Source organism: Epinephelus moara, chromosome 3 (assembly GCF_006386435.1).
Source record: "Epinephelus moara isolate mb chromosome 3, YSFRI_EMoa_1.0, whole genome shotgun sequence".
Taxonomy (NCBI): domain Eukaryota; kingdom Metazoa; phylum Chordata; class Actinopteri; order Perciformes; family Serranidae; genus Epinephelus; species Epinephelus moara.
In genome coordinates this window covers 38,402,776-38,414,938 of record NC_065508.1, presented here as the reverse complement: position 1 = coordinate 38,414,938, position 12,163 = coordinate 38,402,776, and the positions used below count along the sequence as shown (strand labels likewise).

The 12,163-nt window shown below is 40.5% G+C and overlaps 2 protein-coding genes across 8 annotated transcripts in view; both read right to left on the bottom strand.

The window, feature by feature from the left end:
* Positions 1–2,886, bottom strand: part of h3f3c (H3 histone, family 3C) — a 13,609-nt gene extending 10,723 nt beyond the window's left edge. The window contains exons 1-2 of the mRNA XM_050036385.1: positions 2,733–2,886; positions 914–1,057 (exon numbers count right to left, since the gene is read on the bottom strand). Coding sequence (XP_049892342.1) covers positions 914–1,041 — 128 coding nt within the window. The 5' untranslated portion in view covers positions 1,042–1,057; positions 2,733–2,886. The remainder of the gene's footprint in view (positions 1–913; positions 1,058–2,732) is intronic.
* A 4,056-nt stretch (positions 2,887–6,942) lies between these two features.
* arhgap32b (Rho GTPase activating protein 32b) overlaps positions 6,943–12,163 on the bottom strand; it is a 210,987-nt gene continuing 205,766 nt past the window's right edge. For all 7 annotated transcript variants that reach the window (XM_050035211.1, XM_050035231.1, XM_050035236.1 and 4 more), the window contains one exon: positions 6,943–10,851. In XM_050035211.1, the coding sequence (XP_049891168.1) occupies positions 8,578–10,851 (2,274 nt within the window). In that variant the 3' untranslated portion in view covers positions 6,943–8,577. The remainder of the gene's footprint in view (positions 10,852–12,163) is intronic.

Here is a 12,163-nt window from a genome sequence, read left to right as displayed (position 1 = left end):
GGAGATTTGCCGCAAGAAATAATGAATTAATCCTGGAAAGCTATTGATGTAGCACATTTCTCCTTATAAAAGTAACACGGCGATTTTTCGACCAATAACAATTTGGTCGGACGAGAGCATAGCAACCAAATAATCGACTAGTCGACCAGGAGACAACAGCCCTAGATGCCTCCTACTGCTGCTGTTATCATTAGTCATACTTCTACTGTCATTATACACTAGGGATGTCACAATACCAAAAATTCAGTTGTCAGTGCCGATACCAGTAAAATTACACGATTCTCGATACCAAAGTCGATACCACGGTAAAAAAAAAAAAATCCTAAGATCCCATGTACTTAAACAAGAAATACTTTATTAAAATATTTGCATATAAAATAACATTTCTATCAACAGATTGATATTACTTATATTTTTTCTTCTTCTCTTTTCCTCTTTACCTATTTTTCGTTGTAAAAAACATTGATCAACAATATGTATCATTCAATCTTTATGCATCATTTTGTCATACGGATTACTGTTAATTTATCATGTTGATCTGTTCTGTACGACATCTATTTCACGTCTGTCCTGGAAGAGGGATTCGTCCTCAGTTGCTCTTCCTGAGGTTTCAACCATTTTTTTTCCCCCAGTTAAAGGGTTTTCTGGGGGGAGTTTTTCCTTATCTGCTGTAAGGGTCCAAAGGGACAGAGGGATGTCGTATGCTGTAAAGCCCTCTGAGGCAAATTGTGATTTGTGATATTGGGCTTTATAAATAAAAGTGACTGATTGATTGATGATTGATATTTCATGACCATGGGAACCCTAGTTAAGACATTTTTCAATTCATCATTTCCTCTTAATAACATTATTTAAATTATGTTATAATTTGTCAAAAAAAAAAAGGCTGTCTAGATGGAAATCAAGGTGTTACCTGTAACGATGGGGCTTCTTGACACCACCAGTGGAGGGGGCACTCTTGCGGGCAGCCTTGGTGGCCAACTGCTTACGAGGAGCTTTTCCTCCAGTGGACTTACGGGCAGTCTGCTTGGTACGAGCCATTGCGACAAAGTATCACCTGAAGGTAACAGCAAAAATATAACAGCATGCTTTGGTTGTTCATACTTTTTCTTTCTGCCCTAGCCATGTTTTAAAGCTGCTGTTTTTTACACCCTGTACACATGATATTGACAATAATTATTTCATTGTTATACACAAGAATGAGTTTGGGTGTTTAGTTATCAGTGCTGTTATAGCCAATCTGGATAAATGTTCTTTCTGGTGACCTCTTCATAAAAAAAATAAATAAATAAATACCGCAACAATAACTAACTAGCTTAAATGTGTGAATGCTTATATGTGCAGAACCAGACATTAAAGGCGCTGTATGTAAGAATGTGGCCAAAATGGTTACTGCACTCAAATTCAAAATACTGCCGCGAGTCGTGTAAGCCCCCCCTCCCCTACAGATTCGAGGTTGCTGGACAGCAGCACACTGGAGACTGATTTATTTGCCGCGTCACTGCATCCTNTAATGCTATGTACTGGGACACTGCTAATGCTGCTTGCCGTGCTGCTGTAGCTCAGTTGTAACTGATGCTGAGACTCTACTGACTGTGTGACTGGTAGACGGCGGTGGGTGGCGCAACAGGCCAAAACACAAATTCAAAACATAAACATGATTCGCGGACCATAACATTTTTTTTTAAATGCGAATATTCTGGCTGTACTATTGTTGTCGGTGAGATCAGTATGTTATATGAACATTATTCCTTAGTCTCTGTGACATATTAGGATGTATTTGCTTTAGATTTCTTACATATAGCTCCTTTAAGAAAAGCAGTAAAAGATGATCACACATGTCAAAAATATAAGTGAACACTAAATCAATTATACTGCTGTCAGCTAAGTTATTAAAACTTAGTGTAGGCAAAGTTTTGATGATGAATGATACTGAATGTAGGATGTAGCGAATTTGGTTTGCTGTTTAATGTTATCACTTTTTTTCACCCACGTATCTGCATGAGGGTCAGTAAAGTATTTTCCTGCACTCAACATGACGAGCCTTTTGTTTCCTTGCATCTAGTTCAAAATATTTGATCTATCAGTCATTTTGGGCCGCCTGGGAAAACTTTTCCCCGGTTTGGCAGCTGCACAGACACACTGTCCCGAGCCAATCCAGACACTATGGGCTCCCGACCAAACCAATCACACTACCCAACAGCTCATCACTCTAAAATGCACCAATCCGCCGTGTCTAGGTTGCATTTGAGGACCAATGGTAGTTTATGCTGCTGGGTTTTAGGGCGGGACGAGCGGCAATAACACCGCCTCATTCCGCAAGATTATGGCCGCAGACTCAAATGAACCTACCAATATACAGGCAACGAGCGAGACGTAAACTTTGACAATTTTCCTCAAAAACAAACAACGTATGCACACAATTCTACCAACAGAACGTAGGAAACAAGTGTAGGTATAAAATAAGCATGAAGGCGTGCAAAGCGACGGCATATTCATGAGCAACGACGAGGTAGAAATCGCACATGAAAGTGGAGCAGCTATTTCGGCAGTGGAAGTACTGAGCCGTTTTTCTCTGTGCCTGGGCATCGGGACAGCTGCTTTTTCTCCTCTCTACAGCGTCGAAATAACACGACATTTCAGCACCAAAACTACTTTATCTGTCTCAATTCCTTCACAATACGGTGAATAGTGCTCTATTTTAAAAAAAGTATGACAGAGATTGAACTTACCGAGGGTGAATTTAGCGCTTTTTCTTCGCAGGAACACAAGTGAGTTGTGGTTGTCTGGCAGTGTCAGATATTTACTATCTCTCACACAATGGAAGCAGAGAGAGCAGGAGCAAAATGGCGGCCGTGTCAATCATCTGTCTCCCATAATGCAACTGCCAACATTTGTAAACAGTGTAACTTCATTTCCTTCACTGCAACTTTGGGTTTTAAGCGTTGTGATTTTTTAATACAATATGACAATACCATAATATTAAAAAAGTAACACCCGTAATGTGGTTAATATTTTCTATTTGGCAAAACTGTTGTAGTGTTTTTTAACTAGTGATTTATTTTTTACCTAACCTTTTATTGTGCTATACAAAATACAGAGCAAAAGGGGGAACCGAAATAAATGTGAAGAAATCGGACATAATTTATGAACATATGCTCTAGGAAAAAAAGTCAAAATGCTCAGGATCAAGGCAAAATAAACAGGATTATCAAAAGCCTAATAATAAAAAAAGAGAGATAAAGACAATACAAAAGCCTATATTTGGAAGTAGGCCTACTGCAAAGTAACTTAACGTGCCCCATCTATGCTCTCATCAAAACCACCAGACTATTGAGTGAAATGGTAATTTTAGATCACTTAACTCGGGAGCTGCTGATCTGCTGCTTTCTTCGGTTAGTGAGTGTTGTGTGAATTTGATGAATCTAAACTAACCCTTTTAAACACCAAAATCACACAATAACACAAACAAACTAAGTGATTAAGGCAGTGGTAGACCAGCAGCTCCTGTGTTAAATTACTGTTCTTCTCAATGGAGTCTGGCTTTGAAGAGAGCAATCTAATGGCATTATTTTCTTTTCAAATCACTGTCTGACATTAAGGTAAAGCAGTGAAATTACTATATAATGTACACTTAAACTGGTATTGATATTTTTAGGTGGGAATTTGTTTAGGTGGCTAAAATACATTTTATTGTTAAAGCAACACAATGTAGTTTTTGAGCCCTCAAAATATATATCCAGGATCCTTGTGATGGTACATCAACTCACAATAGGTTGGATGACACCTCTGTCGTTGCTTGAGAGCGTCTGTTTCACTTGCATTGGCACTATGCAGTTTCGGGGTTAGGGTAGGAACCCGGACACAAAAATGACTACAAAATTTGCCTGCTTTACGGCATACGTCATATCCCCCTCCTCTCTTTCGAGTAGCGTAGCCGAACCGAGGTGACAAAATTAGACGTGGTTGTCATGGCTGAAGCGACAAAGAAAAGGAAGAAGGTGAAGATGTTCGAGGAGACAAAGAAAAGGGGAGAATGATAAAACAAGAGCTCGAACAATTTAAGATAAAGTGTTAGCCTACATACAGACAGCTTTCATTTTAGTTTGTCTTTAACAGTTTGCTGCTAGCACCGCGAGCACGATGTGCTTGTGTCGACAGTGATCGTAAATCATAATAGCGGTGAATGAGAGACGGTGGACAGAGCAGAATGAAATATGGCTTTCTACATGCTGTTTGATAAAAGTATTGGCTTGGCTGGCAGAGGTTTTATCGCACTTACTTACAGTACAATATATGTCTTTTTTTTTTTTCTTATTTTATTTTTTTATGGTCTTTTCTTTCCTTATTTCTGTGTTTAGTTACCATGCACTTCACAATATAACTGACTCCTACAATCAATTAATCACAACTACAACAAGAACTATGAACTGGACTTTGCATTGTTGTAGTTTTACACTCCATCTACACACCCCAAACAGTCTCTTTTCCCCTGGCTGCTGTTTATTACATATTTATCTATTTATTTATCTTTTTTTTTTCTTTTTGCCTTTTTTCTCTTTCTCTTATGGCTATATGCTAAAATTCTGTTTTACTATCTCTGGATTAAAATTTGTGTCTGTAGTCATGTAAATATATCAGTATAACTAACTCATTTAAGTAACGAAGATAAAATGAATACATTTGTGTTGAAAACTAAGTAGAAGGCTATGCTTCAGTCTATAAAAGTGTAAAGATAACAACTGTATAGCTACATCATTGCTGGAGCTTTTGATGTATTGCTCAGTATCACAAGTTCTGATAAGTGGAGTGGAGTCCCTGATCACCTTATTGGCCATGATATAAAACAGGAAAGACAGCAAGTATATGTAGAGTTCAGGCCTGATGGTATCACAACTTCTGCACGTTTCAGTTGATGTGGATGAGATTGCTGTAATCAGTCATTCTGACATGAAGGTTATGCCAAGCTCAGCACTAATGTTGAAAAACTTTGATAAACAACCTACATGTTTTGATGGACGTTTCGCCCTGGAGCAGTCAACTCATTTGCAGTGTCTCCTATTGGCCTAATTAGTCAAGAGTCATAATTTAACTTCTCTCTTTGAAAATACATGAAGAACCCTGTTTGATCATGTGCTAATGCTCACATCATCACATGACAACACAGGGCTGTAAGGATTCAACCTGCAGGCTACCAGGTGTGAACTGTCGGGACCAATTATGTTTGCAGCAGGTTTGTCTGAGGCATGTGCACAAGTGAAATTATTTCCCACCAAATATTAGACTATCATACATTATAAAATATACATACATTATCTATTAAGTTGAACAGCTCCTCCATCTCTCAACACCTTCAGCACAACTGGATGTCAATGATAAAATAATCCAAGAATTCTACCAAATGCAGTAAAATGAAGTCATAAACATTTTATTTATTTCCACAGAGTTTCTTCTTTCTTTCCTCACAGGTAGGTCAAAGTCAGCAGCCCTGGTGCAGGTAAGAATTCAGTGTCCTGCTCAAGGATACCTCAGCAGGGTGGATGTTTACTCAAACGGGCATCATTTAGGGCCATGCCGCTGAGACATGGTAGCTCTTGTCTTGGGTCTTAATGCTGTATTCACACTGTAGTAACATCTGTGCTTGCAGATATTCTTCTGCAACAGAAGAAAGAACGAACTAAAGGAAGAAGGAAGAAGGGGTTATGTGAGGTCAGCAAGTCAGAAGAGGTGACTTCTGTAGGAGATCAGCAGGAAGACAGAAGTTGTTAGGGCCTCATAGGCAGATGGATGTTTTGGAATTTGGGGGCCAGTGGAGGTCATGGTGAGCACAGTTTTGTACATACTGATGTTTATTGAGGAGTAGTGTTGCCATAGAGCAGTGGTTCCCAACCTTTCTCCTTAAGGAACCCCTTTTCTGTCATTGAGTAAATTGACAACCCCTGACTAAGTGACATACTGTATTTTATGGATATATTTCATATCATATTCAATGCATAACAATAACAGTACGTAACAACTGATAAATTGAATGATAAATGAAAGCATGAATGAATTTCTGCAGCAATGAATGGCCTGGTTGGGGGGCAATGGAGTTGGGTCCAATAATTATCATTTCAGATTTACTGCAGTTGACTAAGAGGTAGGATGTGAACCAGGTGAGGTGCAGTACCAGTAAAGCTAACAGTATTTTTAATCATGTGAGAGGAATGGTGTGGTACACAGTGTCAAAGGTCATCCTGAGGCCAAAGTCAGAGGAAAGCATAGAGTTATTTGTGATTCTGAAGAGGGCTGTTTCACTGCTGTGTTTAGGATGGAATCCTGATTGAAATGGTTCATGGAAGCTGTTTGAGTTCATGATTGGTAATCCTTATTTCTACACAGAGAGATGTTTTCACTGTTATTTAAAACATGCAGTCTGATTAGAGGATCTTTTATGGTGCCCAGTAGAGTTTTCAACAAACACTGTCAGCTGCATTGTGTGAATCCTGGAGGTTTATCAAATGTGCATTTCCTACCTTAAAACATTTGCAAAACTCATGTGTGCATGAGACAAACAAAACAGGGACCCACTCATAGAGGAAAAGCTCTGCAGTGCTTCTAAAGGGTAAAAACTCCACAAGGTACCTTTAGTTAATACACTGAACACTTGTATTTTCTAAAAGCAGCATGTCAGTCTACTGTGTCTACTCAGAAATGATTTATGATAAACAAATACTTTTGACTCAGCAAGACAGTTACTTTTATGCTTCCTTTACAGCCGACTGTAACTGATTGCACACACAGCCATTATGTTATACCTTCAGTGTATAATTAGACAGCTACTCATGATGTTTTGTGCTCCTGTCTCCTAAACTAGATTAATTTTGTCCCTCCTCCAGGAATTGTCAGACTGAGCCAAGCAGAAGTGTATTGTAAGATAATGCACATATTAAAAGACATGGATTTTAGCTATTCCTGAACAGTTTTATTTATTTCATATCTAACTGTAGATACCTCTAGTTTGAGACAAGAGTGTTTTCACATTCAAGTACACAGTGCCTTACTTCAATTCCCCATCTGAAAAGGTTTTAGATAAGGCAAGAGGAGCAAAACCTGCAAGCGATAGAGAAGTCAAACAGTTACAGAGTACAACCTGGATTTAAACATATTTGAAACATATTGTAATTCATACATTATGGTAAACCAAAAAGGCATGTAGTATAATACCAGATGAATGTACTATACATCGATTTCCAGCCTGAAAATAAATGGACCCAGATATTAAAAAAAAAAAAGAAAATCCCTCCCTCATAGTTTTAAATTCCAAACCAGTGAGGCAATACAAAACTAAATACCCCCAGTAGGTCAGCTGTCAACCCTGAACTGTCTAGAATCATCAAAAGTGATCTTAAATCTAGATATCACAATGTTTTGCATTATGACAATGGTAAACAAAATATGTTCTGTTGGAACAAAATTTAAGGCTCATCATCAAGTTGTTTTTTTCCACAAAGCAGCGGCAACATGTTCTTCACCACGTTGTTTGAGAGGACATTGTTTTCAGCTTTATTCGTTAGTTCAGTTCACAAAAGTACTGTGAATGTGGTGGGAAAAAAAGGAAATAAAAATAACCTCTTACACATCTGCTTACACATTTGCATTCATCCATCTTCCCCTCTTTATCCTGTATGTGCAACAACTGCGCCAAGTCATTTGGTCCCTCTTCCAATGAAGAACAAACAAAACATTCCATTAGGAGTCAATGAAATCTGTTTATAGCAAAGTTACATAAAAATGGCACAGTCACACAGAAAATAAGACATTGATAACCATTATCTTCACTCAAAGTAACCCACTGCAGCTCCCTATCAAACCTCACACCCAGTCGGGTTCCTCAAGACAAACACAGACAAACTGCCGTACCGCCTACTTGTGTACATATTAGCAGAGGGAGGGCACGATGACCTACATCTGTCCTTCAATAACTTGTGCTGTAACATCCAGAAATAACGCAATGGATAGTGAAGTACACAGAACTGTTCTGTAAGAGATAGAGTGCATGCATTTCTAAAATGCAAACCGTAATCCCAGTTGATGCTTATACCCAGCGCCACACCTAAGAAAAAAACAAAAACAAAAACAAAATACAACTAAAATCCCTTTTTCTAGTTATTCTACTCATATGTATATGTATATATATATATATATATATATATATATATATATATATACACACATATATACATATATATATATGTATATATATATATATTTAGAGAGAGAGATTTTTTTTTTTTTTTTAACATTTTTGTGTTCCTGTTTAAAGTACCTTACATCTATCATATCATATACATTTATGACTGGCTACTGTCTCAATCAATCACAATAATATGACCTCTTGGACAATAATTTCAGGTACATTCAGGACTTTCTGTAAAAAGTCTTACAATTTTCTTTACAATTCATTAAAAATACAGAGGAGCAAAAATATTGGTGATAGAACAGTCCACTGTCCTGCAGAGGCTGCAACCGTAGTTCAATAGAGTCTTTCTTCTACACAACTAAAGAGAATTCCACATGTTTTCTCCTCTAAATGCTTCATTCTGTACGGATCTCTGTCTCTGGCCTCTGTATGGCCAGGTCAGTCTGGATGAAGGCTCCCTGGCCCAGTGCTGTGGAGTATGCTCTGTTGTTGTGGCTCACTGTGAATCCTGGAGCCGGATAGGAGCCAGAGCCTCCACGTTTTTGAACAGGGGCCTGAGGCTGAGGTACTGGGTGATAATCGTCCAAGTTATCATAGTGGGACTGCACTGTTTTAGTGGTGTGTTTCTGATATGAGTAATCTCTGTCCAGTTCAGGGTTTCCCTGGCTGTAGTGCTGCTGCTCTCGGATGCTGTGTGATCGCTCCGGTTTGGAGCGGGAGTGTTGTTCCCTGGGGGCTGATGGCTGGTCGTCTGTACTATGGTAGCTGCTTGATGTTTTCCCTTTACTCTGGTGGAGGTCAGAATCAGGACACTCGTACCGTGGTTGGAAGTTCCTCTTGTTGGGATATTCCTGCTGCCAGTGTTTTGACCTGCTGCCATCTCCACCCAGCTTGTCGTCTCCAGTCTCATACTTGGCCTCGTGTCGGCCGCTCTCCTGCTGATGGGACAGACTGTGGCTCAGAGAAGCTGGAAGGGAGTGAGAGGATTGGTATTTCTTGGAACTGCTTTGCTTGGTGAGCCCATCTGACTTGTCACCCGCTGTGCTGCCCTGGACATGCTTGTCAGTCTCCATGTACACAAGGACATCAGGGTCTGACACCATGTGTCTGGGAAGGTAGCGCCCATCCTTGCTTTCGGCTGCAACCAGCACAGCTTTACCTGGGTCAGATTTGCTGCGCAGGTGCAGGGTTTCATAACCTGATATATCTGCTGGTGCAAACAAGCCGACATTGTCATACTGAGAGAGGACAGGGCCTTTAATCTTCTGTCTGGCTCTGCTCTCCCTGCGGATGGAGTGCATGCGGAGCCTTTCTGACTCCTCGGGGTCCCACGCGAGGTAAGCAGCAGCCTCCTTGGTCCCATGACTGGGTGGCATGTCCCTGCTCACAAAGCTGTGCTCCTTCCCAGGTGGAAGGCGAGCAAGGTAGTGGTACCCAGTTGCCTTTCCACCCGGTCGGCCAGCAGCGTTTCCCAGATCTCGGCTGCCATGTGAGTGGAAGTGCCGGACTCGGATGGTGCCGTAAGGGTCAATGTCATAGTAAGGTGCTTCCAAAGGGCCGGAACCAGAGTACGGACTGTAACGATACTGAACCCGTCCATTCTCAAAGTAAGGCTGCAGCTGGGTGACATGGTAGTCAGCTTGTGAGGACTGCTGCGGGGGCTGCTGGTAGGCTTTGCACTGATACACGGGCCGATGGTAGAAGAACATATCATCATCTGGAGGAACTTCAGTTCTTTGGATGGGCACTGAGCGGATAGTGGAAGGAACATGGAGTGAGTGCACTCTGCGGATGGTGGGATAGCCTTGGGGTCTGTCATGGCTATAACCCTGATGCCCTGGCCCTGGAGACACATACACACTGCGAGGGTTTCCTCTGGACTTCATAGAGTGGTGGTAGGACCTGGGGCCTAAAGTGCTGTATCTGTTGTCTAGTCGGGCACTATAAGGTATCTGAGGCTCAGATTTGGATACATAAGAGAGGTGTGGGGGGACACTGTCTGGTCGGAAGTGGTGTGGAATGGACTGTGGGCCTAGGGGAATAGACCTCTGGTGGTAGTATGCAGCTCCTGGAGGTTCAATTAAAACTGGTTCTCCTTTAGCGTGGTATAGGTAGGCTGGCGGGTGCGTGGAAGATTTACGAGGAGAAGGAGGATGGTGAGGCAGAGCATCCTCCAAATGGCCAGGCAAAGGGCCCTCACCCAGGATATGGTAGGAGGCTTCACTTTGGCTGAGTGCTGCTGTGGCCAATTTGCTCTCTATGGTGCGGACAGGAGGGGCAGGAGGTGTGGGTCCGTACACGTCATGGTACTTTTCAGACTCTGTACAAGGCTGTACAGGCTTTATGGCCTCCCAAGGCTTCTCAACAGGCTCAGCAGAGGTGGGGGCCACTCTTGCGCTGGCCTTTAGGGGGAGCTGAGGTTGGGTTTGGGGTTGGACCTGTGTCTGAGATTGTGTGTGAGGCTGTGATGGCAGATGAGACTGTAGATGAGGCTGTGTCATAGGCTGTGCTGGAAGATGAGGCTGTATCTGAGCTAGGCTCTGCTGCTGAGTTTGTGTTTGGTGCTGGGGCAGTGAGACAGCCTGCTTCTTGGGCTTTTGAGTTGTTGGAGGTGGCTGTTCTAATGGTTTTGGAAGGACTGGGGGTGGTACAGTCTCCTCTGGTTTGACCTGAGACAAAAAACAACAAAACAGACCCTTACTTACTAAGGAAAGTTTACAAAAACAAATTGAGCATTGCTGATTGGGACAAAAGGTTATCATATCATGCTGTGCAGTGTCACAAGCCTGGTCACTGGTTATTTCAAACATTCCTCTTTTTCCTACTGGTAGTGGTTTCTCATGTTGTAGGCATATTTGGCTTTAAAATACCAGAACACAGTGAATATTGACAAGCTCTTACGACTTAACACGACTTAAACCTATAAAATATAACATATTAAAAACACTAATTAAACTAATAGCAAGCACTACAATTAAATATTATCTAGGCAGGCCAAAATACTACTGAAATAATCCAAGTACAATATCACAGCATCTAGGGGTGGGGGGGAAAAATCAAAACAGCATAGTATTGTGATATTTTTTGTGGCAATATCGTATCGTCACAAAGTGCCAAGTATTGGATTTTTTTAATTATATAATTTATTACATATATTACAAATACAAAATAAACTTTGTGTAGCCTACTGGAATAACATAATCAGTTGCTTTTTAGTCCAATACATACATTTTGTTGCGCAAAAAAAAAAAGAAAAAAAAAAGTGAGATGAACACACAGAAACTTTATATTAGATAATACAGATGTTGACAAAATTTTCCTTTGGGGACATAATTTGCAGTTGAAAACAGGTAATAAATCACAAAATATTGTAATATGTTTTATTGCAACACTAAGCATATCACCACACGTTTTAATTCGCAATAATATTGTACTGTGACTAAAGTATCCTGATGATACCTTATCATGAAGCCTCTGGTGATTCCCACCCAGAATAGCATTAAATAAACTACTCATTTGACAACCCCCTTGGCAAATGTATCAACACATTTGGTATTTTTTACTCTATGCCACAAACATTTTGCATGTCACACACCATAGAGTGTAGCCCAGCTAGCTGTTTCACCATGTTTCTGGTCTTTATGCTAAGCTAAGCTAACTGTCTGCTGGCTGTAACTTGGATGGACATGGATGACAGTGGTATCAGTCCTCTTCTTTAACTCTCAGCACGAACACAAATAAGCACACTTCTCAAAATGTTGAGTTTGTCTTTACTTCTACTCGCTCATGTTGTGCTGCATATGAATTATTAATTAATTTGGATCATGGTTACCACAGCTCAGGGGTGGGAATCACCAGAGGCCCCCCGATTTGATATTATCAAGATACCTCAGTTATGATACAATATTATTTTTTTTAGCAATAACATATGCAGATATATTGTGATTTATTAACTTTTTTAACTTCAAATTATGTATTATG